Raw genomic sequence first — 25,905 nt, 5'->3', positions numbered from 1 at the left:
GGTGGCAAGCACCTAACAGTCACGCACAGCCTGAGATACACACAGTGGTATGAACTGCATGAATAAATCCCATGCCGGCCCGCCACATTCCACACGGACGAGCATCACGCCTGCAGCCAGTGTGCCCGCTGGCATATATACCGCTAGCAACCATCTTGGCTACCAGACTTGCTGGAGTATTGCAGCACTTATATGCAACTTCCTCAGCACCCTGAAACACAAGCGTAGCCATGCCAAGAGTTGTGTCATTTCTCACAATTGCCATTGCTAATTGCTTACTAACTTTTTATGCTAATTATCATAGGAAATAATCTACCGGCTGGGGATATTGCCCCTTGAAGGCTTACAACTCATACCTTAAGATGGGATGAGGTTGAGCTATGGTCACAGCACCCCCATTTATACATAGGGCAAGGTTCACAGGCATCTAAGAGGATGGAGCCTTTGGGGAGGGGTGAGCTTTCTTGGCCTTCTATTCTAAGTGGGTCCCTCTACCCTTCAGCGATGCCATTGTATTTACCATACCCCCTGGCATCAGCAGTAACTGTATCCTCCCCTCCCAGAAACAGACTTGGAGCTTCTAGAAGCTACAGTGTCTGCATTGTGGCCCCCAGCTCATGTTCACCACCATTCCTCTTCTCACTGGCTGAAAAACTGCCACCTCTGGCCACCAGTGGCCGTCTTCATCTGGTCACAGCCACTGACACCTCCACATCCTCCCACTTCCGCGTGTGTGAGGGCAGCCCTTGCACTTACACACACGGTCCTTCACTTTGCCCTGAGGAGGCTGCAGAGCAGCCTGGGAAATCAAAGCAACTTCTGGAAGCTGCCTTTTGCTGACTCTACCCCAGGTAAGCAGTCACTAGGAGCAATGCTGAGCCATGAGGTGCTTGGCAGAGGCTGACCTGGGCCACCCTGGAAAGGAGTAAACAGGAGTCGGCTACCCACTCCGTCTCCCGTGAAACAGGCCTGTGTAAACTTCCTGAATGTTGAGGGGAGTAAGGATGCCCCAGCAAACAGTGGAGAGACCCTGGCCAGGTGCTGGGCATGTCCCTGGGTTAGTGACGGGAGGAAGAGGCATCCGGGAACTAAGAGCGGTCCTGCTTTGACTTTTTGTTCAGGACACGAGGCGAGGTGCTAATATCCCATAAGAGCTATTGCGGTTCTTACAGTGGCCTTTTCTCCGCTGAAAGGGGCAAGTTAGACGGCAATGGAGTCACGACACGGAATCTATTTCTTAGAGAAACGACCCTGTAGCCTTCATCAGTGGGTTTTTATTGCTCATTTGCAGCGTGGGGTTGGAACCTAGGGTCTTGCATGTGCTGGGTGAGCGTTCTGCGTGAGCCCCATCCTCTGACCCAGTTTATAGGGGGTTTTCCACACAAACTGCCCCACCAGCCCGCCCTGTTTATCAAGCTCTGACTTTCTTGGCCGACGTTTTGGTGAAAGGGTTTCTCTTTGGAGGCGACTATGCTTGGTGCTGGGTGAGGAAGCAGGCGCGCTCCTTATGAGTTCTTCTGTGGCACTTTGACCGTGACCTGTGAAGGGTTCAGAGAAGCAGTTACTCTTCTTCTGCAAGTGCCAGCAGGTCCCCTTGGCAACAACAGCCGGCTTCTTCCTCACATCTCCTTGGCAGCAGGCTGGCCCCTTCCTAGGTTCCCGCCATCTGGCAGTGTCTGGAGGCCCTTTCTTGGACTTTGGGAACAACCACAGTTTAGTAGACTCTGGTGTGCTGAGGACAGGAATCTGTAACATCCAGCACTGTACAGCCTCCCCCTCCTCCACACAAGGGGCCTCCCACAGGGTAACGCTGGGGGGAAGAGGCCAAGGTCACAGCCACAGAAGTCACAGCAGAGAAAGGCCTGAATAGCGCACAACTGTATCTCAGTTGTAGGTACGAAGTGTTCTCACATTTGACTCCACCTCCATTTCCCATGTGCACTCTGTGGCTGGAGACACATGGGGCACTGGGTCCACAGCACTGACACCCTCTGAGCTACATCCCTGAGGAGAACTGGACAAGGGTGGCTGTGCCTGTTCACGCCTCTTCCTGGAAGCCATCTTGTTGACTCCACCAACTGGGTTCCTGCCTCCTCTCAGGCTAATCAACTCCTTGGCAAATTACCGTGTGGGCCTGGTGGGGTAAAACTCTAGAGACTATGTCTAAGCTCTTCTGTGGTGGCTCTGGCTTCAGTGAGAGACGTGAGCATGACGGGAGAGGCCAGGCCGCAGGTGCCCACACACGCTTACCGTCTTCACTTCAGTGTAGGCCTGCAGGCCGTACTCGCCCAGCTCCCTGCCGCTCCCCGACATCTTATAGCCACCAAACGGGGACTGGGCTCCAAACACGTCATAGCAGTTGATCCTGTTATGGGAGATGAGAACACAGGTCGCTATGAGGGGCTGCGTGCCATTCCAGGCCCTTCCAGGCTCCACAGTATCATACGGAGAATGGGACACGGAGGAGGTTAGGGCAGGCCACATGAGACACTCATGTCAGCCTCGTCCGTGCACGTGTGGTCACACAGGGGCACCAACACACACGTACCAGCTTCCAATCTGAATGGGTCATCTTGGCTAATAGGAGCTAGGCCTTTCCCCCTCTTCTAAGTCAAAAATTATTAAAATTTAGGGCTAGAGAGATGGTTCAGCCATTAAAGGCTAGGCTCACAACCAAAAATATAAAAAAAAATTATTAAAATTTAAATGAAAATTCAGCATTTAAAATCATGTGGCTCAGGGTGGTGACATGGCTTGTCATGTGGGTGCAGGGTCTGCTACCTAGCCTGGCAACCAAGTTCAGTTCCTGGGACCTGCATGACAGAAAGCCCTCCCCCACACACTGTGTCATGCGTATCCGTGTACACAAACACACATGCACATGCTTAAAAAGTGCTTTTTGAAGAAGGGCCCAGCTTGGTGGTTTGTGTGACATTCAGAACCCTGGTGAACCTTTCCCACTAACACCTGATTATTTGTAATACCCTGAAAAGAATCACTGCACCCCATTAATGATCTCTTCCCATCTCCTCCCCCCAGGCCCAGCCTCCACTAATGGAGCACCCTTGTGGGGCTGTAGAGTCAGTCTATGGCCTGCAGCACCTGTCTTCTTTCACTTGACATCACGTTGCCAAGGTTACCCACACTCCATCAGGTAAGTTGAGGGTGCTGATCTCTACACAGCCCAGTCCACATCTGTTCTTTCTCTAGTCCTACCGATGGCAAAGCAGCTGCTGAGCAACTGTGTACGCTCTCAGCCCACAGCTAGGAAAGGTGGCCCATCTCTGGCTTTGGGGGTACCTGCTCTGGGAGAGGATATGGCTGGACAGCTCCTCGTCTAGTGCCCCAGTTCTAGGGAATCCAAAAGACGCTGCTTTGGGGAATATTTTATTAGGCTGAGGAGTAGCTACTGGTAGGTTCTTACCACACAGTGCCAGCCTGGAGGGCTTGCGACAGGTAATTGGCCTTATCCAGGTCCCTCGTGAAGACAGCTGCTGCCAACCCATACTTGGAATCATTGGCTCTCCCCACGACCTCCTCTATGGTCTTGAATTTGAGAATCTGCATCACTGGTCCAAAGATCTGGGGGGCGGGCGGTGGGGGGAAGAGAAGCTGACAGGTGTTCGTGGATGGTGAACAGTGGATACTGTTGAACCTGAGACCTGACCAGTCCAGAACTACACTGCATCCAAGCTCAAGAAACAAAGGGGGGCTGGAGCGATGGCTCAGAGGTTAAGAGCACTGGCTGCTCTTCCAGAGGTCCTGAGCTCAATTCCCAGCAAGGGCATGGTGGCTCACAACCATCTGTAATGAGATCTGGTGCCCTCTTCGGGCCTGCAGGAACACATGCAGACAGAATACTGTATATATAATAAATCTTTAAGAAACAAACAAACGAAACACAAAGGGAGGGAAGTGATTAAGGACTGGCCACCTTTTAGGCAGCCCGGGCTTTGTGCACAGTTATCTGATTTCTAAATAGTCCCACAGCGCAGCGGCTATGTTAGCACATGAACTTAGCACAGAGAATTTAACCCAGGCACAGGCAGAGATTGGCCTCTGAGCAGCGACTGTGAAATAGCCTGTGGTTTCTCCTGCTCTTCCCGCAGTTTCCAGAACAGGCCACTTCTTCAGATAGCTCCAGCTATTTGACAGAGAATGCAATTCAGAAACCAAGACCTCCGTGAAAAGCTTGCTGCCCCAGAGACCACTGAGAACCAGCTGGAACTGACCATTGTGACCATCTGACTATCATGTAACCAGCACATACATGGAGCCGGAACAGAGGGGCCTGAGAGCCAGGAAGGACAGTTCACGGTGAGTGGGGAGGAGGGAAATGGAGTCCTAATCCCCACTGAGAAGAACTAGGTTTCCACAATAAATAAATAAATAAATAAATAAATAAATAAATAAATGAATGAATGAATGAATGAATAAATAAATAAATAAAATGGCTGATTCCGAGAGTACAGGGGACAGAAGGGTGACAAGAATGCCCATGAGCCTCAGTTGTCATGGGGACTAAACCATGTCACAGGCTGCTGGAGAACAAGCACAGGCATTCTCGACCCTCCAGAACATTCTCACTAGCACGTAAAAGGGTGATACTATGCTGTCTTGCATGCGGCTTGGGGGTTTAACCCAGCTGGGACAAGTGGGGGGAAGGGTATTAGAGTTATAGTGGGGAGTCACCCATGAACCTCATCCAATGTCTTTCATGGGTCAAGACGATGGAAAGGGCCATATGAGTCCATTCCTAGATTCATGATTCCCAGGGGCCAGAATACAAAGGCCTGTGGGCTAGGCTATGAAGGCTATGGGATATAATGGTCATCCTGTGCTGGGAAGCCCCAAGCTGCGGGGGAGAGTGATGTATCAGAATCACACTGCAAATAACTTACTCTAGTCCAGGAGGTGATTCAAAATCAAAGTTTGGGGCACAGTCAAGACAAATAGACCAAATCACCCACTTCTCGCTAAGGGCAGCCTCCAGGACATGGCTGAGGTACTGACCTCCTCCTTGGCAATGGTCATGCCGTCTTTCACGTCTCCGAACACGGTGGGCTGGATGAAGTAGCCACGGTCGGAGGCAGCACTTCCACCACACAGCAGCTTCGCCCCTTCTTGCTGTCCTGACTTGATATAGCCGAGGATCTTCTTAAACTGAGTCTCGTCCACCTGTGAGAGAGACCAAAGTGATGGAGAAGCTGGAGCCAGGCCTCTCTCTGGCAGAGAACATGAAGCCAGACATAGCTGGGAAGGGGACCAAGGGCTTGAAGAAGCAAATATAATACCCAAGAGAGACCCTGCATCTTTTACTGCCAGAGAAAGGCACGTCAATATTTCTCTCTTAAAATCTGACATTAAGCCGGGCGGTGGTGGCGCACGCCTTTAATCCCAGCACTTGGGAGGCAGAGGCAGGCGGATCTCTGTGAGTTCGAGACCAGCCTGGTCTACAAGAGCTAGTTCCAGGACAGGCTCCAAAACCACAGAGAAACCCTGTCTCGAAAAACGAAAAAAAAAAAAAATCTGACATTAACAAAATGGAAACAAAAGTACAGGGGCTTAGGGAATAATGGCTTAGGGACTGGCTCAGTAGCAAGTGTCCTGTGCAGATTTGGCATCGGCACTCCTCCCAAGGTTTATGAACCCTGCATAAATGTGGGGCTCACAAAGCAGTTGAAGGCTCATGCTTATCCCCAAGAGGACACACAGCTGGTACCCAGCAGAAAAGACATGAACCCAGCCCCATCAACTCTGGGCCACGCCCCTTTGGCTTCACCTTGCCGGCTTTGGGCTGCTGGCCCAGCCGTGGCTGGCAGGCTTACCTGCGGCCCCTGCTCGGTCCGGCTGTCAAAGGGGTTTCCGACCACCCGAGACTTGGCCCGCGCAACGCTGCGCTCCACGAATTCATCATACACATCCTCCTGCACGAAGGTCCGGGAGCCAGCGCAGCAGCACTGGCCTTGGTTAAAGAAAAGGGCGAAGTGGGCCTGCTCTACAGCCCAGTCCACTGTGAAGAGGGGACAGCAGATAGGTGACGTGAGAAGAGACCGCTAACCCCAGCACTGCTCACCCACACAACCCGAGCACGCTGTCAGGGTTAGTGCCTGCTGGGGGCTAGGGCCTGGTCGGAATAAAATGGAACCTTCTTCCCTTTGTGGGGACTGGCAACCGGGAAAGATACAGAAGGAAGGAAGTGTTCCAGAGAGGGCGGGAGAGGATGTGCTGAGGTACGGTGGCCTAGTGGCCTGTGGGTGATCAGCACAGGGCTCAGGCTGGCTCTGCTGAGGGAATGAGTAGGCAGAGGTCAAAGCCAGACCACAGGGACCCCCACAGCAGTCATGCTGGAGTCTGGGCCCTTCCCTGCAGCCCCATAACCTACTGTCAGCATCTGACATGATGATGTTGGGGCTCTTCCCCCCAAGCTCCAGGGTCACTCTTTTGAGATTGCTGCTTCCTGCGGCAACCTGGATTAGGTGACCAACCTGTGGGGACATAGACACACGGTCTGCTGTTAGCAGGGAAGAAAGCTAACTGCTCCTCCACACAGGAAGTCACCAAATCCCAAGCGACCCAAAGAGTTCACCTCCCAGTGCTGCCACTGGGCTCTAGACAACGGTGACAGTAACTAACTGGCTCACACATGGGCCTGTGCCAGGTACTGGCGCTTGGAGTCAGCCCTCCCGATGCTCTCAGAGGTTGGAATGGCTTAGAGATGAGGGCCAAGCCGCACAACCAGTCAGTCACCTGGGTAGTCAACGGGGAGGCAGGACCCAGTCAAACTAAGATGTGACCTCCTTCCCAGCTGAGTATTCTATGAGTGTGCTGTGTATTCTATGAGGGCCAGGACAGGGAGCTTCTCACCTCCACATACCCAGAGCCTGGCCCAAACCTGGCCCACACTCATCTCTGCAGGGAGGCCCTTGAGACTGAGGGCGGGCAGCGTGTGGAGGGACCTGGTAGGTACAGCGGCTTGAAAACCGCCCTTGTTACACTACTGGTGTCCCCTCTCGGACGTCTGTGATTTCCGGGTTGGACCTGCTCACTTTTGGAAAGAAATGTGTTCCTGCTTCTAAGACAGTGTGTGTGAGGGCTCTCTGGGTCCTTGTCTCCATCTCTCCAACATGGAGTAGCTCAGTAACAGCCCTGGTCCTCATTCATTCACTCGCTCCTCCTCCTCCCTACGCAGTCATGTTGGACGCCCTGCTTGGAAGCCTGTGAGCAGCTTGGTTCTCACCACCTCACACACAGGACGGAGAGGCTCGAGGAGGTGGGCTCACCAAGTGTCAGTGGCTGTCAAATGTCCTCAGCTGGTGGCAGTGCTTTGGGAAGCTATGGGACCTTTAGAAACCTGGGTCCAGATAGAGGAAGTGTGGGTCATTAGGGGGCGGTTATAGCTGAGTGGCATTTCCTGTCTGGTTTCCCTACTCTGCACAGCTGTGAGCAAGCCCCTTAGGCTGCTGCCATGCCCCTCCCCATAACAGGCACCAACTGAGCCGTAATCCGTCCTTCCTTTAACTTGCTTCTTGTCAGTTCTTGATCACAACAAAAAGAAAACCAACGCAAGCCGTGGTGGCGCCTTTAGTCCCCACATTCGGGATGCAGAGGCAGATGGATCTCTGTGAGTTTGAAGCCAGCCTGGTCTACATAGCCACAGCTATGTAGAGATCCTATCTCAAAGCAAGCAAGCAAACAAATAAATAAATAAACAAATGAGGGGGGAAGCCCAACACGCCAGGGCTGCACAGCAAGTCGGAGCTGCTCTGAGGCACTATTCCAGAACCCAGGCCCTGCCTGTGCCTTCTCCACTGTACGCACAGACGCTGTCATCCTGGTTTTGGTTACTGTTGCTGTTTTGATTTCTTTCCTTTCCTTTCCTTTCCTTTCCTTTCCTTTCCTTTCCTTCCCTTTCCTTTCCTTTCCATTCCTTTCCTTTCCCTTCCTTTCCTTTTTCTTATAGGATCTCACTGTGTAGCTCTGACAGTCCTGAGTCTCACTCTGTAGACCAGACTGGCCTTGAACTCACAGAGCTCCATCTGCTTCTGCTTCCTGAGTGTTGGGACTAAAGGCGTGTGCCCTATTTTGTTTTTTTGAGGCAAGGTCTCACGTAGCTTAACTCGCTATGTAGCTAAAGTTTTCTTCAGCTATGGATCTTCCTACTCCCACCTCCTGGGTGCTGAGGTTAAAGCCACCATCCTGGTCTCAAAGGAAATGAGCAGGGCCTCTGGACACCTTGTGGGTCTCAGGGATACACTAGCAAGGCCTGGACCAGCACCTGGGCTTTCTGAAGCCATCTAGTCCTGGCCTCCTTATTCCACAGGATGCTGATCTTCCTAACAGCACCCAGGGAGGCCAGCAGACCACAGAGGTCACAGTCCTGTTCTGGGACAGAACCCGACTCTTCTGGAGGGAGCAGCCACTGAGGAGGGGCGAGACTGAGCCGCCATGCTGCAGGTCTGAGACACCTCACCTCAGTCGAGCCTGTGAACGCCACTTTGTCCACATCCTCGTGGGAAGCGATGGCAGCCCCGGCAGTAGGGCCGAATCCAGGAACAATATTGACCACTCCAGGAGGGAAGCCTGCCTGTAGAGGAAGTCAGGAGACCTAAAGTCAGCCTGCTGCTCCCAGAAAACACCCTATTCCCCAACAGTGACCTGGAACACAAGCAAATGAAAGCCACCCTGTACGGCCCGAGCCACCCTGGAGTCAGGACAAGGAAGCTGCCTGCGGAGCTCCCTGTGAGGTGACAGCTAGAGGGGTGGTTTTCATCCTTCAGAGGGTGCTGTACGCAGGCCCAGTGTGGTTAAGGTACTGAGGACCGAGTTCTCCTCTGGTTAAGGTACTGAGGACCGAGTTCTCCTCTGGTTAAGGTACTGAGGATTGAGTTCTCCTCTGGTTAAGGTACTGAGGATTGAGTTCTCCTCTGGTTAAGGTACTGAGGACCGAGTTCTCCTCTGGTTAAGGTACTGAGGACCGAGTTCTCCTCTGGTTAAGGTACTGAGGACCGAGTTCTCCTCTGGTTAAGGTACTGAGGACTGAGTTCTCCTCTGGTTAAGGTACTGAGGGCAGAGCTCCCCTCTGGTTAAGGAGTAAGCCATGCTAGGATATTTAGAGGTCACAGCAGAAACAAGCCACATACCTCCTTGATCAAGTTGGCCACATAGAGCGCGGTGAGGGGAGTCTGCTCAGCGACCTTCATCACGACCACGTTTCCAGTTGCCAAGGCAGGGCCCAGTTTCCACGCTTGCATCAGGAGTGGGAAGTTCCACTGTGCAAAACAACAGTCACGGACCACAGGTCCCCCTCAGAGAGACACAGCAGGTGGTAGGAAGGGCCGCTCTTGAGGCCCCTACTATTTAATCATGGGTTTGGATGACGGTTGAGGTAGGTGGCTGATAGTGCGTGATGGTGGCTCGCACTTATTGGTACCTTGTGAGTTCCTAATCATTATTTCCTCACAATCAATAGCCTGCCACTGTTCAGATGGAGAATGGAGCCTTAAAAGGGATTAATGATTTTGCTGGATCAGACTTAACCCCATCCCAGGAGACTTGCCAAAGCCTGTTTTCTCAGCCAACACCCAGTCACCTTCCAATGCCACCTGCAGAACCCTACTTCGCGGATGAGTATGGCTGCCCCCCAGTCTCACCCCCCTCCAACTTTGACTTCCAGAGGGGCTGGTACACACCGGAATGATCTGCCCACACACGCCCACAGGTTCGTGGCGGGTATAGCTGAAGAAGTCGCCATCGATAGGAATGGTTTTCCCATGGTACTTATCAGCCCAGCCAGCATAATAACTAAAAAAAAAAAAAAAAAAAATCCAGGCATTAGTTAGTGTCTAGCTTGCAATACCTGGCAGAAAGAGAGATGCCCTAGATGGCACTGATAACCTCCCTGGCATTTGGCTTATTCCCAGAGAGAAGTGGATGACCACCAGGACTGGCAACCCCTTTCCCCATAATTAAACTTTGGAGCCTCAGAATTACTTGCAATGCTACTGATAAACACCAGGTCCATGGCCAGAGCCTACTTCCCACTCATTCAACCACCTCTCTGGGGACGCGGTCTTTTAACTAAGCATGTAGATTTATTTACATGTGTCTGCTGTGCCAGTCCAGCACTGGAGGATCATGGCTATGACCTGGTGGAAGACAGCAGACCCATCAAAGGCCAGCACTTCCCCGAAGTTCGTTATCGCAATCACAGGAACACAGGTGACAGAAAAGCATCACGGCTGGGGAACAGCCAGTGTGCGTTCAAGGCATGTAATGGTCATGCCTTGGGGAAGGAAGGAAGAGGGAGAATTCAGGATGAGGTGAGGCGGTTTGTAGAAGGAAGATTCCGGAAGTGAATAGGGTCTGCCAAAGCTGACCAGGGTGGAGCTCAGGTTTCTCAGCCTCAGCACGTCTGACACTTTGTTGTGGGGGCCTGCTCTGTAGCAGATGCTAGCAGCGCCTTCCCTGGCAGTTATGACCAGACCCACTCCCCCCGTGGAGGGCAACTGCCATTCGGGCACTGTGTCCACTGCCAGCCACTGTTGGCACCACAGTCTGTCCACACTGCCTGCGCAGGTTCTGCAGATTGCAGAACTTCCCCCAGGACATTGCCATTTCATCTAAGGGATGACAACATGAAGGCTGGCCTTGAAGAAGCCACATGTAGCAAGATAGGAGGAACAAAGGGACCTGTCTCTCGCTACTGACTACAATGGGCAAACCCCAAGACAAATTATCCCGACTTTTTGATCAGTAAGATGTCTATGATCAGACTACAAAGGAGAAGGACTGGCGAGCCCTTTGGCCAGGTCAAGAGACTAAAAGCAGAAAGTCAAGTGGAGCACAGAAAAGACTACTGGAAGCCAGGGACAACCAAAGACCAACACATCAGATCCCTCAGAAAAACAGCCAGTTCCAAGGACACCAAAATTATCAAACACAACTCTCAAGACAGACGAGAACACGAATAGGACCAGTTCTGGTGGTCGGTTGACACAGTTGACAGGTTCCGGTCCCCGAGAGCCTTCTGCGTCCTTCTAGTTCTATGTCTACCTCCCAACATCACCCCCTCCCTTCTCTCAATGGCCAGACCTGGAAACAGGAGCCCATACCGGAGGCATTTCAGGACCATGTCCAAATCCACCAGGTAGGAGATAACGTAAGGCTTGCCATTGTCCAGGGTCTCCAGGGCCTGGCGAGAAAGCAAGGTCAGCAGAGACGTGTTAGCTCAGGAATGAAGAGAAACAAGGAGGCCAGTGATGGATGGAAGCTCAGGGTGGGAGTCTCCGCTGGACCACTGAATGTCATGGACATTTCCGGACCACTGCCCCAGCTTCTCGCGAGGCAGGGAGAGGAGAAAAGCCAGCTTCACTCACTTCCCAGGCATCACTAAGCTCTGGCCTCTGCCAGATCCAGCTGGAGGGGATGTGGAAACAGCAGAGAGAGCCTTCAGAGGAAGAGCGTGGTGACACGGATCTGTCAGTCACATCCGCTACTCACGCTACGAAGAAAACCCATTTCTTTTGCTCCATCTGGGAAATGCCAACCAAGGCTAAGTCTGAAGGCTGGGGAGGGGGCAGGAGACATGGAGAGGAAGTGATAAGCCTTAGCAGCAGGGGGACGGTGTGTGCAAAGGTCCCAAGGCGCCAAGGAGTTTGGCTGTCAAAAAGTGAAGGGGCACAGCCTGGCTTGGCTTGGGCAGTGGAGCCCAGCCATGTTGAGGACTTTATTCCGAGGTTCTAAGAGCTGATGCCACGGTGCACCTGGAGAGTTCACTCTGGCTACCACCACAGAGAAAGGGGCTGCCTTTGGGTTCTCCCAACAGGGTGGCCAGGGTGAGGGCCCACCATGCAGAGGGGCCCAGGGGAGGTGACCGGCCCTGCAGATCACTAGGGAAGGTCTGTGCGAGAGAAACATTCTTCTTTCCCTCCCTCCTCGGAAATCTGAGATTTGGGCCACACCCACCGAATCAGGACAGACACTGAGATTCCTCTGTTTGGTAATAGGAAGACTCCAAAAGTGTCCATCCATCAGACACCATTATGACCTAGGGGCAGCAAGGCCTCTGAACAATCAGGGGATGCTATGGGCCTCTTCAGCCGTGGGAAGTGAGGGAAAGAGGGCCCAGGACTCACCGCCAGGTAGGTTCGGTCCCGCTCGATGAGATCGGCCAGTCGGTTCAATAGCCGTCCCCTGTCGGATGCATCCATGCGGCGCCATGGCGAGCCCAGCTGGAAGGCTGCCCGTGCAGCCTTCACCGCCTTGTCCACGTCCTCCTGTAAAACAGCCACCCTGGGAGCTCAGACCTCAGCAGTAAATGCTTCCCAAGCATGCCACAGTCCAGTCACTATGGGCCACTGCAGGAAACCACCCCCAAACAGTCCTCTAGGGCCCCAAATCTCAGCAGCAAACATAGGCCTCATCAGGGGGTGTGCTGGGAAGGAGATTCCTGGCCATTGGGAGTGAGAGACCTCATGAGTCAATCCTTAGACGGGACCCCGTGGGCTGGAGAGATGGCTCAGCGGTTAAGAGCACTACCTTCAGTGGGGGGCGGTGGTGGCGCACACCTTTAATCACAGCACTTGAGAGGCAGAGGCAGGAGGATCTCTGAGAGCTCAAGGACAGCCTGGTCTACAGAGCTATTCCCAAGACAGGCTCCAAAGCTACACAGAGAAACCCTATCTCAAGGGGAGAAGGAAAAAAAAAGACAGCCCAGCCGCCATCCAGCACGCTAATGTAATGGAGACCGCCACAGATTCATATTTCAAATGTCTGCTTGGTGGTTTTTAAGTTAGGGATGTGAAACACGTATGTGATCATATTTCAGTCATACAAACACACAGATCAACAACTGTGTGCCGTGTGGTGGCACATAACCTGTCATCTCCACACTTGAGGCACAGTCGGAAGGACGGGCACAGTTCCAGGCCAGCCTGGGCTACGGGATGAGAACCTACCCCGGAAGCACCGCTAGAAGTCACCGGGTCTCACCTTGCTCCCTTCTGCAACCTGGCAGATGACCTCTCCCGTGGAAGGGTTGACGGTGGGGAACGTTTTCTTGCTGACGGCGTCATGCCACTCATTGTTAATGAAGATCTGCAACGAGAGTGAGAAAACGTCCTCAGGCCGGCTCTCCACTCCACTGACCACCGCAGGGGAAAAGTAAAAAACTCACACAAACATGGCAGAGACGAGGAGACAAAGATCAGCAGCAAAGGGCTGCGGGCTCTTGGAAAAAACCACAAACCCAGAAGAAGGCTAGGAGAGTTCCCCGGGCCTAGCTCCAGAAATTGCAGTCGGTACTGAAGTCTATAGGTGAGAATGTGACACAGATCCAGTCCAGGGTGGGGGACACCCACTTTCCCTTAGAAGAGGAAAACACTTGTGGCTGTCTTCTTTATTGTTTCTGTTGTTGTTTTGAAACAGTCTCTCTGTGTATATCCCTGGGTGTCCTAAAACTCGCTCTGTAGACCAGGCTGGCCTCGAACTCACAGAGATCTGCCTGCCTCTGCTCCTGAGTGCTGGGATTAAAGGCGGGCGCCACCAGGCCCAGCTAGTCATCTTCACTCTAGACTGCACAAGCGAGGGACTCTTCGCGTATCCACTCAGCTCTGCAGCACACACTATGAGTAATTTCCAGGCCAGGCACTGTCCCGGAGAGGGACAGTGGCCCACGTCAGTGATCAAAGACGTAGGCTGGAGGCAGAATTTGGGCTGAGGACTCAAACATTTGTTCTGGCTTTGTCCCCAGGTCAGGGACTTGTGTGACTCCAGCCTTCTTCCTCACCTTCAGAGCGGAGCCCATGGTAATTCCCCTCTCTCAGGTGGCAAGCCCTGGCAGCACCCTGGCATGGGGCAGGCACCCATGCTGATTGCAGTGGGTGATTAGGAATCCCGGGAGGCCAAGCTTTCTGTGTCATTCACTTGTTCTCACTGCAAGGCAGAGCTGATCATTGCTGGAATCTGGCCAGGTATGTGTAAACATGTCAAGCTATGTGTGTGTCATTTCATATCCACTGATACCCATCTTAAGTAATTTGTTACTTTAATCCTAGACTTGTATAGTTCCCAGTAAGGGACTTGGGTGTAAGACTCAGACTTAAAACTTTAATACCTCAGAGCTGGGTTCCGGGTCACCTCTGCCAAGCCAGGCTGGGCCCCTGGGCATGGTGTGACCTCTCCTCTTCTTCTTGGTTCAATATGAAGTGAGGGGAAGTGAGGATCTGAGGTAATGCAGAAGAGGACTCTGGGTTGTGTGGGTGGCACAGACTCAGGGATCCCTACATGGCACAGTGGTACAGGGAGGAGCTAGGGAGGGCACCAGAGCGCCAGGCTAGAGGGCAAGGAGAAGCCGCTTGATTCCCACTGTCCCCTGCTCCTTGTCTACACTCCACAGCCTGCATTCCCAAAACAGTTGTCAGTATCAGCACCAGAATTCCATCTGTTCTACCACACACAGGAGGCCACCAGGGCACGGGGAAGCTTGGCTCTGGGCTCACATTCACAGAGCCAGGGACTTAAACCCAAGCTTTAGGGCACCAAGGCCTCATTACCGGCCCACTTCCAACTACAGTGTCCAGTCCTAGTCCAGGTCTGCCTGCAAGGTGGGAACACTTGTTCCCAAAGGATCGCCTTAAGAACTAAGCATGGAGGCTCATGTGCATAACCCAGAACTTGTGGACTGCAGTCTGCCCGCCTCACACTGGGAAACGGGCAAGTGAGTCTCAGAGAGATATGGACTGCAGTCTGCCCGCCTCACACTGGGAAACAGGCAAGTGAGTCTCAGAGAGATATGGAGTGGAGTCTATCCACCTCACACTGGGAAACGGGGAAATGAGTCTCAGACAGATGTGGACTGGAGTCTACCCGCCTCGCACTGGGAAACGGGGAAATGAGTCTCAGACAGATGTGGACTGGAGTCTACTCGCCTCGCACTGGGAAAGGGGGAAATGAGTCTCAGACAGATGTGGACTGGAGTCTACCTGCCTTACACTGGGAAATCGGCAAATGAGTCTCAGACAGACGTGGACTGGAGTCTACCCGCCTTGCACTGGAAAATGGGGAAATGGTTCTCAGAAGTCTGACCCAATACCTCTGGGGGCTGTATGAGGGGTCACGGAGACAACAGGTGTGCAGTTCCTTGCCATCAGCTGGACACAGGCTGTCTCTTGCTACCATCCTAGATGGGGCAGAGCCATCTACAACTAAAGACCATAGACCGCCGGGCGGTGGTGGCGCACGCCTTTAATCCCAGCACTTGGGAGGCAGAGGCAGGCGGATCTCTGTGAGTTCGAGACCAGCGTGGTCTACAAGAGCTAGTTCCAGGACAGGAACCAAAAGCTACGGAGAAACCCTGTCTCGAAAAACCAAAAAATAAATAAATAAACAAACTGTTTTTAAAAAAAAAAAAAAAAAAGACCATAGACCAAGAATCACCCAGCTTCTCAGCTCTCCCCGCATGACAGATACACCATGAATTTACCCTGAAAAGATTCTCATGAGTAGTTTATAAACATCAGGAAATTGAGGGGTGGGGGCTGAGAAGGGGAGAGACAGGAAGAGGATGGTGGGCTGGTCAGACTAAGTGGACACCCAAATACATGCTCCACAAGGCCACTCCCTGCATTGTCCCTGTGCTGAGGCTAGGTCTGGAATATGCTGTGTCATTCTTCCGGTCTGTTAGAATGACTGTCACCAACGTGTCCTTTCTTATTGGCTGATGAAATCAGAGATTCCTGAGCTCAGGGTCCCCATTTCTTCCCTGCCAACCCCCTCCCACCATCCCACTGCAAACCCTGGGAGCCAAGAGGGGAGAGCGCTCTCACTCAGCCCTGCTTCCAGAAAAATGCCTTCAGAACCACAAAAGGGCAGAGTCCAGGCTCCTAGCCCTCCTGGCCCCAAACCAAGGCCTGCCTTACATAACACGCTGAATCCAGTCATCATGACAGAGAGGTTCTTCTAGCTCCCACTTTCTCTTCTAGACCACACAGATTGGGAGCTGACAGTCTGAATCTGAAGCAAAATCAAAACAGTGTCTACCCATGTCATTGGGGTTTCACAGACACTCCCCTGGCATCCTGTAAGCTCTAGTGATAGCCAGAGTCACCACCTGTACCAGGCATAGGGCAAAATAGCAAAGCCTTGGCCCCTCAGAGCTGAAGTCCTGAGGAGGAGGGGCCCAGTGAGCAAGCACAGGCCGTGGTGAAACTAAGGGGGAATCAGGGGCACCATTAAAGGGGACCCAATGGGTTAGGTGTTGGTAGCACATGCCCTTAATCCCGGCGCAAACACAAAGAGTAAATCTTAAAGAAAACTAGGCTAGATGTGGTGGCGCACGCCTTTAATCCCAGCACTTGGGAGGCAGAGGCAGGAGGATCTCTGTGAGTTTGAGGCCAGCCTGTTCTACATAGTGATACCCTATCTCAAAGAGAGAGAGAGAGTTGAGGTTGTCTGGAAAAGGCGGGGAGGGAAGGGGAGACCTGAGGTGAGGCAGCAGAATTGCTAAAGGGGCAAAGGACGGGGGTAGGGGCAGCGGGTTCAAAGCTCCAATCGCTGGGAGTTACTTACTGGGGAGCAAGAGGCCTGGAGTAAGCCAGAGCCTTTACCCCACACCACAGGCCTGGGGACAGCAGCCTTTCTATTTGGTAACTGCTCTGTCCTAGGCCTCATTCCACAGGCAGGGAGCTGAGGCACCTTAAGCATTTCCCGGTACAGATGGTTTATTTACATAAGAGGCCCGGCCATGGTCCTGACTGCAATGTTGTCACAGCCATTACCCATCATCTCCAAGGCAGGGTGGTTAGGGTGCGTTCCTGAGAAGCCAGCTGACAGAGACAGCATGGGCCTTCTCCACCTGGCAAATGGAGGCCAGGAAGCCATGGTAGTGGCCTGGGGTGGAAGACACAGGAGCTGTGGCTAGGTTTGTCAGGGCCGTGAGCAAGATGAGTGGACTCTGGGATCGCAGGCCTGACAGAGGACCACATATACAAGCAGCTATCATATGCCCTGGGGCCAATAAAAGACTAATTAATTATATTTCTCAGGAGCTGTGACCTGTGGAACTTTTAGAAAGAATTCCAAGTTGGTGGTTTTTGTTTTGTTTTGTGAGACAGGGTTTCTCTGTGTAGTCCTGGCTGTCCTGGAACTCACCCTGTAGACCAGGATGGCTTTGAACACAGAGATCTGCCTGCCTCTGCCTCCTAAGTGCTGGGTCTTACCCAGCATTTTGGGCTGTTTTGTTTGTTTGCTTTGGTTTTGTCAGTTGTTTTTATTAACTGTGTGTGAGTCACGGACAGAGGACCAACTCTTGGGAGTCAGTTCTGAGGACTGAATTCAGGGCATCAGGCTCAGCCGCAATTTACTCACTGAGCCATCTCGCCTGCTCCAAATTTGCTTTGTTTTTAAACTGAAAGAGCCAACAATTTCATTTTCACATTCCACAATATAAATGATACTGGTGCTTTCTGACTGTCTTTAATAGGAAGGACAGTGGATCTTCCTCCTCACCATGGTGTTTGGTGATGGAACAGCTAACACAAAAGGATATTAAGAGCCCCACGCCCTTAGGGGCCAGTCAACACCAAGCTGGGACAAGCAGGAGGCCTCACTGGCATATGGGTCACCCGAGGGTGGTTTCATTCCAGAAGCAGGCACTATCAGTACCATCCCAAGAGGGAGAGGGCCCATGACTGACTTCCCAATGAAGCATGAGTGTCCCAGCAAGGAGGACCCAAGAGGTAGATCCCTGCAGGATGGACAGAGGGGTTGAAGGGGTGTTAGCCTGTTCTTCCATCAACTTCCAACGGCAGTTTTTGTGTTTCTTACCACAGCGACGCATCTGCCTCACACATGGAGACTCGGGTGAGACACGCAGTTCCAAGGAAACCTGGGTACGTAGTTCTGCAGGTGGATGGCGGCCCGGTTTCCCGCGGCACATAGCTACCATACTGGGAATCCCTTTCAGGTTCTGATGTTCAAATAAGGCCTCCTAGAAAGCCCATGATTCTGGAGCATCTCATTTCCCACGTGGGTGATTCCAAAGAGTGTTTGGTTTGGAAGAATTCTTCTGGCTCTTTCTCTCTCTTCTTCCTTTTTTATTTCTATTTTTTTGAGATAGTCTACATGTAGCCTAGGCTGGCCCAAAACTCACAATCCTCTTGTCTCAGCCTCTTGAGTATCACTATGCCCAGCACATATCAGCCATGCCCAATCTCACCCACATTTCCGTACTCTGCCCCTTCCCTCACCCCCTGAGCTATAATCAAACCCAAGGCCCAGAGCCTTGGGCAAGCATTCATCTGCTTCTTAAGTAGCAGTTACGGAACCAGTCCAGTGGGCACCTCATGTTACCTTTTGATACTGCAAGATCCCAAGGAGTCAAGTTCCATATAAACACAGTATACCACACATATCCACACTCTTAACACCCAGAACTTCCTAGGGTTAGCTTGTGGTCAAGACTAAGGGGAGCCAAGCCCACCCCCACGCCACAGACTTCCCTGAGCTGTTCTGGCACTTGACCCCAGTTCTCCCCTATTCTGCCTGCCCCAGGACCAGTGCTTTCGATACTGCTGTATTTATTGTCACCACCCGAGGGAGAGGGAGTTAGTTCTATTTTGGAGCTTTCATTATGATATCAACGTTTTAATTTGTCCTTGTGCTCAACAGCCGGCAATTCTCTCACGTGACCCCTGACCCTGGCCCATTTCCACCACCACCTCCCCAAATGTTCTCACACTCTTTTTGTTTTGTTTTGTTTTGAGACAGGGTTTCTCTGTGTAGCTTTGAAGTCTGCCCTGGAAATCGCTCTGTAGACCAGCCTGGCCTCGAACTCACAGAGATCTACCTGCCTCTGCCTCCCGAGTGCTGGGATTAGAGGCATGCGCCACCACCATCTGACTGTTCTCACATTCTGTGCATGTCAAGTCCCAGATACATCAGGTCCCCGGGAAGTAATCCTGTCTCCGGCTTCTTTGGTACAAAACCATGGCTGTTTTCATAAACAACAACCATTTGTAAGTTCAATATTTACTCAAGGGTAGTTCCTTGCCAAGCACGGCGCCAATGCCAGAAGTATGAGTGCAGCTCCTCCCTGCTGATTTCAAAGGTTTGACCAAATGTTTCCTTGAATATTTACTTTTTTTCTGACCCAGAGGGTCTAATCATGAGGTAACACACATGTGTTCAAGATAGGCAGAGCAGAGACCAAAGCCTGGTTTCAAACCTACAGCCTAAGGCCCTCCTGAACCCCAGTTCTCACCTTTGGTGTAGGGATAGCAACAGTGACTGACTGCCTTAAAGAACAGTAGATGCACTGGGCAGTGGTGGCACACGGCCTTTAATTCCAGCACCCAGGAGGCAGGGGCAGGCGGATCTCTGTGAGTTGGAGGCCAGGCTGGTCTACAGAGCGAGTTCCAGGACGGCCAGGGCTACACAGAGAAACCTTGTCTCAGAAAAAAGCAAACCAGCAGATGGGAAGGTTCGGGAAACATTTCTCAGTCCAGGACCAGAGAGGTAGTAACGGTCAGCAATCAGGGCTGTTACTAGAGCAGGCACTGCGTCCAGGACCAGAGAGGTAGTAGGGGTTGGCAATTGGGGTTGTTACTAGAGCAGGCACTGCAGCAGATGCATACCCACACAGTCTAGACTCAGCTTGCCCACCACAAACATGACCGCAGCCCAGCCACCTTGCAGCTCAAGTGTGTTCGATAGACTCAAGCAGGCAGGTTACATGCAACTATTTCTGGTCCATAGTTTTTAAAAACACTGGTTGCCAAAGACATCTCCAGGCTCTGTGGGTCACCCTGGCCTTTCTATGAGGTTCTGGAGACTCAGTGGCAAGACAGTTCATATAGTCTATGGTGCTTTGTTTTGTTTTGGCAGGGTCTCACTCTGTATCCCAGGTTAGCACAGCTCTCACTCTGTGGACAGTGATGATCTTTTTGGGCAGAGTGTCTATCCTATCAGAGATCCATCATCATCACTGGCACCATCATCTTCTTCTCCCCAGTGCCCCCACCCCCTTCTGAGCTACTCTCACCAGCCCAGGCTGGCTGAGTCCAGCAGAGCAGGCTGGTCTTGAAGTCTTGAATGAATCTCCTGCTTTACAGCCCGTGTATCGAGACTGCTCCCACTTCTTTGTCTTTTACTACCTGCTTAGAGCAAATGCACTTTTAAACAAATAAAATACAGCCAAAGTCTCCTTGCACCCTTACCCACACAGGTGTTCCCTGCCCTTCCCTAGCCGCTCAGGAAAGCACCAGGCTCACCTCACCGTACAGCGAGTCTCAATCCTTCCTAACGCTGACTGACCCTTTTAATGGTTCATGTTGTGGTGACACCCCAGCCCCCCCACACATAAAATCATTTCATTGCTACTTCATAACTATAATTTTGCTACTGTTATGAATCATAATGCAAATATTTTTCAGAGCTAGAGGCTTGACAAGGGGTTCCCAACCCACAAGTTGAGAACCACTGCCCTAGATGGTGTTCCCTCCTGTCTACTGGTGCATACTGTACACGGTGAGCTGTTCAGAGGCAAGGCTTGATTAGTGCAGTTTTAATAGGTTTTAATATCTTTTTTTTTTTTAAATATTTATTTATTATGTATACAATATTCTGTCTGTGTGTATGCCTGCAGGCCAGAAGAGGGCACCAGACACCATTACAGATGGTTGTGAGCCACCATGTGGTTGCTGGGAATTGAACTCAGGACCTTTGGAAGAGCAGGCAATGCTCTTAACCTCTGAGCCATCTCTCCAGCCCCCTAGGTTTTAATATCTTGTATTATAAAGAATGCAGGCCGCTTTCCCACTTGAAGCAGTCTTTACGGTCCAGGATTGAGAGACCCAGCCCACTCCGCCAGCTACCACATGTGGGCTGGTCCTTCCTACAGCTGGGACAAAGGTGTCCATTTTTAAGTATTGCCTATGCGATTTTTTTTTTTTTTTTTTTTTTTTTTTTTTTGGTTTTTTGAGACAGGGTTTCTCTGTAGCTTTGATGCCTGTCCTGGAACTAGCTCTTGTAGACCAGGTTGACCTCGAACTTACAAAGATCCACCTGCCTCTGCCTCCTGAGTGCTGGGATTAAAGGTGTGCGCCACCACAGCCTGGCTGCCTGTGTGAACTCTTACATGCAACTTCTGCAAAGGGCCTGTGAATGTTTCCAGGGAATTTCCGCCAGCTAAAATGCTATACTGAGGGTGCATCTGTGTAGCACTGGGACTGGAGAGACGGCTCAGCAGTTAAGAGCACTGGCTGCTCTCCCTGAAGATCCAGGTTCAAATCACAGCACCCACTTGGTGTCTATCACTCCAGTTCTAGTGGATCTGATGCCTTCTTCTGACCTCACGCAGTAGGTGTACGCATGTACACAGATACACATGCAGGCAGAGCACTCGTACACGTAAAATAAACAATGACTCTAAAGAAAAATATCATGTAGAGAAGCCTTCTCTAGTTCCCTTCCTGGCTGTCAGTTCTCCTTGATCCCTAGGTACTGGATTAAGAGGCTAAAAAACAAAGACCCCAATTTAATGCACAGAAAGGTTCCAGTCTCCCCACTAATTCACTCTCTCCCTCCTTCCTTCTCTCTTTTTGGGGAGTTTTTTGAAACAGGGTTTCTCTGTATAGTCTTGGCTCTCTTGGAACTCACTCTGTAGACCAGGCTGGTCTCGAACTCACAGAGATCTGCCTGTCTCTGCCTCCCGAGTGCTGGGATTAAAGGTGTGCGCCATGGCCAGGGTTAGTTCACTCCCTTAAACACAAACCCCAAGTTTTCAGCACTTACACAACAGAAAGCTGATGCCAGTGTTCTACCACTGAGCCACAGCCCTAGACTGTAAGGGACTTTATCAGCACTGTAGGCTCAACACAGGGCTGTGGTCCGAGCTCATACACAGCTGTAATAAAGCTCAAGGCTACGGTGAGGGCTGAGGAGCACCCCACTTTGTCCTCACAACAACCCTACGATGTGGGTGTGACTTGACCCTGCACAAAAGTCCCGGCTTTGTTCCATGTTGTGCTTTCCATTTAGGCCTCTGTCTTCACTTCCTACTCATGCGCATCCTAAGGCAGGGGATCTAGAATGTTGTTAGCTGGGCCTGGAGAGTTCAGGAAGCATCTGTTGGATGAGTGAAGAATCCCACTAGGCAAGGCTAGCAGTAAAATGTGAGGTGGATTCGCACACCCCTTCGTTATTGTTTTTCCTTTTGGGACGGGTTCTATGACCCAGCTGACTTCACTATGCAGCGGATAGTCACCTTGACTTTCTGAGCCTCCTCCTCCACCTCCTGAATGCTAGGATGGCAAAAGCTTACACCACTACCTCTGGGTTATATATTGCTGGGGCTCAGATCCAGGGCTTCCTGCATGGTTGGCAAAAACTCTACCAACTGATCCCATCCGAGTCTCACACTCTTCCAACTGAGCTCACCCCCAATCTCACCCTCTAACAACTGAGCCCACCCAAGTCTTAGACTCTTTCCCTATTTCTGAGGCAAGGTGTAGGCAGACTTTTCTGTCCCCCCCCCTTGAACTCCTGGTCCCCCTGCCTCTACATCTCAAGTTTTGGGATTAAAGGTGCCAGCATCCTACTTGGTTTTCATTCATTACTGTTACTGGCACTTAGAACTGGTGAGGATGAGGCGTGAAGCCGTATACACACACTCTTGGTGCTGGAGTTGCGTTTCTAGACCTTAACTGTTCTCCAAGTCCACAAGGAAACAAATGTGAAAACTAGTTTCACTGACAAAGGTGTCAATTTCAGTCCCTGAAATCTGAAATTAACGTGTGGGTAAAATGTGTCTTGTTTGGAAGTCATGCCCATGGATCTGTTCTGGGGAAGCTGAAGCCACCTAACGTCTTCATCACTTACCCAACAAGTTAACCCTATGGTCCTTCCCAGGACAAGAGGCAAGGAAGCTCCAGGAAGATGGGCCCAACCACAATCACTCAACTAGTGTTGCTTAGGCAAGATGGTGAGGCCATGACCCCATCCAGATGGGACCCAAGAAGCTTGAAGAGGAGCATCCCCCTGGGATGCCTGGGCCCTGCAGGTGCCCTTGGAAGCAAGCCCAGTGTCTGCAGAAGCAACCTCGAGGCCACACTGGCTGCTCCTTGGGGCAAGTGGCCCTAGTAACTGCCATAGAGATATCCAGGAGCACAATACAGACAGAACCCAGAGCTACTGCTTCCAAGCCCTGGTGTCCCTGGCAACAGAGTTTGCAATAATGTCACATCAATGCTCAGCAGTTTCTAGAGTTCCCTCCAGGTACTGCCCCAGGGCAGAGAGTTCGTGTTCTCAAAAAGACTGAAAAGCAGCTGAGTGTACTGGTCCAAGATAAACCAAGCACAGTGTTCAAGGAGACAGAGTTTAGGGACAAAAGTGGCAGGTAGCCAGCACACTGTCTCCTACACAAGCTCATAAAAGCAAAGAACCAAGCAAGGCCACAAGCCTTAACAGTGCTCTTGATGGGTGTGCAGTAAGTTGCTCAGTTGTAAACTGGTCAATGGCACGCATTCCTATAGCTAACGTGTGATTCCTGTGATTTCAAAATGGTGGTAAAGAAAAGCGCAGCCACCAGGGAGAATTCACGCCACTCCTGCAACCCACACTCCAAACTGAACCAAGTCTGAGCACTTATGAGGACCTGAGATTCTACTTTGGCTTTGGGTGAACATGAGGAACGAAGCTATTGATCAGGTGCCTCCTCTTGTAGTCATTTCGATTCTTTTTGATGTTGTGATCCTTCAAGTTCAAGGCCAGCCTGGGCCGTTTGGTAAGACCTTATCTCAATGTAGTCGGGGCTGAAGAGCGGAGGGTGTAGCTAGGTGGTAGGGTTTGCAGGGCTCGTGCGAATACAAAGTGGGTGGGAGTGGCTGAAGCAAGAAGATGGAGAATTCCAGACCAGCCTGGGCTACAAAATGAGATCCTGCCTCAAAATAACCCATCAGATCTGCCCTGAATGCCTTCCCATTCTACAGAAGAGGGCAGCCAAGTCCCACTTGTTGCGCAAACAAAAGGAATACTTCACAACCAGTTTCTTTTTATGTGATTCCAAAAAACTAAGTCGACACTCCAAAGTCCTGATTGGGCAAGAACGGCCACAGTGCGGTCCTGACACAGCTTTTCCTTCTAAAACCCTGGCCCAGGTCTGTGGGAGACGGGTAGGGGAGAATAGGAGGAATCTTAGAGAGGAGCTGGGACGCCTGGGCCTTCTGGGTGAACACATGACCAGGCGGGCCGGGAGCCGACTCCACAACACCCACCGCGGCTGCACCGATGGCGGGTAGAGGACCACGACTGTCCCGGGCCAGGAGGATACACTGTGCGGCCATATAGGCGGGGAAAGAGCATGCGCAAAGATGATTGGGAGGGGAAACTGAGGCCGCGTCGCCCGCTCAGTCCCGTCCAGGGGTTTGCAGAGGCGACCGCGAGTCTCACCTGGTTGCAGAAGACTTCAGGCTGCTGGTTGGGGGCCGGCACGGCGCTGGTGGCGGCGGCGGACAACAGGCGGCTCAGGCGCGGCCCGCGGCGGGCAGTGGTGAGTGCGGCGCGCAGCATGCTGTACTAAGCAGAGCTGAAATGAGTGGAGTTGAACTGAGCCGAGCTGTGCCGAGTCGAGCCGACAGGAGCCTAGATCAGCCTGGGAGAGTGCAGCGCTGTAAACCGACTTCCTTGCCTCGCCCCCGGCGCCCGCCAATAGGCGGTGGCAACACGAGGGCGGGGCGGGAGAGCCTCAGCACCCCCAATGACCTGCGGGGTGCGACCCAGGCTCTGCAAGCCAAGTCAGAGATGGAGTCGTGCAGAACCCGGGAGCGGCCTGAGAAAGCTCTGCCAGCCCCTAAAGTCGTCCCCGGATTTCACGAATGCGGATATTCTGTGGACAGTTTGGGACTGGACACTGGGGGTGCAGGATGGCACTGGCCAGAAAGGGACGCGGACGCTTGGCCACTCGTGTGGCCTTCGACCAGATGAAGGCAGCAGTAGGCAAGGAGAGGATGAGGGCTGTGCAATGAGAAGTGTTTTGAAACAAGAGCCCAAGAAATGGGCGGAGCCCTTGGAAGCTGAGGCCCCGACCATTTCTGAAGCACCAGGCAGGAGACTGCAGCACGTGAGCTTCGCTCAACTCTGCTGACTCGCAGTATATTGTCACTGGCGCTGTAAGAGAGAAATCCCAGTAGCTAGACAAGGGGTCTGGGCGCGTTTCCTTGTGGCCTCTGATTTTAGCATTACTAATGTTTATGACAGCTAATATTTTTCTGGGGCTTAGCATGGTTAGCGCAAAACAGGAGGGAAAAGTATTTAAGGACCATATAGGCTGGGTCGGTCACATGACCAACCTTCGTTGCAAAGGAATCTGGGAAACTGAGAGCACGGTTAGGAGAAATTGTAAAGGAGCTACTTAGCAGAAATTGAGATTCCTCGGGCGTGGGGTGGTGCGCACTTACGGAAAGCAAAGATGTGCTCAAATTTCACGTCTTCCTGCAAACTGCGCAGTTCTGTATTAGCCAATCAGGTCAGAATGTGAGGCCGGTTCTGACCAATCAGAGGGAGACAGAGACCCCTTTGTTTTTCGGAATAAATACCCATCAGGAAACTGGGTCCTGGCGTTTAATCCCAGCCCTTGGAGGCCAAAGCAAGCAGAACTCTGAGAGAATCAGCCTGGTGGTCTAGCCTACAGTTCCAGCCAGCCATTACAGAGTGAGACCCTCAAAAAAACAGCAGGACCTCTCAGGATGTGGTCGTTTGTTCAGCATAGGCGAGGCAACCTGCTTCTGCAGAAGTAAACAATTTTGCCTTGCAAAAAAATGTTTTGGATTGTGTGGGAGATCTTGAGTCTCCAGACCCGTTTCCTACAGGAAGGTGTCCCCATTCACTGTTTACAAAATGACTCTAGCC

The 25,905-nt window shown here is 51.9% G+C and overlaps 1 protein-coding gene across 1 annotated transcript; it reads right to left on the bottom strand.

Moving 5' to 3' along the window:
* Positions 1–1,254: 1,254 nt before the first annotated feature.
* On the bottom strand, positions 1,255–24,939 carry Aldh2 (aldehyde dehydrogenase 2 family member). Its single transcript, XM_057764334.1, has 13 exons — positions 24,448–24,939; positions 12,994–13,098; positions 12,138–12,278; positions 11,115–11,194; positions 9,693–9,804; positions 9,144–9,272; positions 8,474–8,587; positions 6,386–6,488; positions 5,829–6,013; positions 5,014–5,178; positions 3,425–3,582; positions 2,251–2,365; positions 1,255–1,538 (listed from the first exon to the last, which is right to left on the bottom strand). Exons 1-13 carry the CDS (start codon positions 24,565–24,567, stop codon positions 1,506–1,508), a joined length of 1,560 nt encoding a protein of 519 aa, XP_057620317.1. The 5' UTR covers positions 24,568–24,939; the 3' UTR covers positions 1,255–1,505.
* Positions 24,940–25,905: the final 966 nt, after the last annotated feature.

This window comes from Chionomys nivalis, chromosome 3, assembly GCF_950005125.1.
Source record: "Chionomys nivalis chromosome 3, mChiNiv1.1, whole genome shotgun sequence".
In the NCBI taxonomy this organism is placed as follows: domain Eukaryota; kingdom Metazoa; phylum Chordata; class Mammalia; order Rodentia; family Cricetidae; genus Chionomys; species Chionomys nivalis.
The sequence above is the reverse complement of the archived record's forward strand: the minus strand, read 5'-3'. Positions and strand labels throughout refer to the sequence as shown.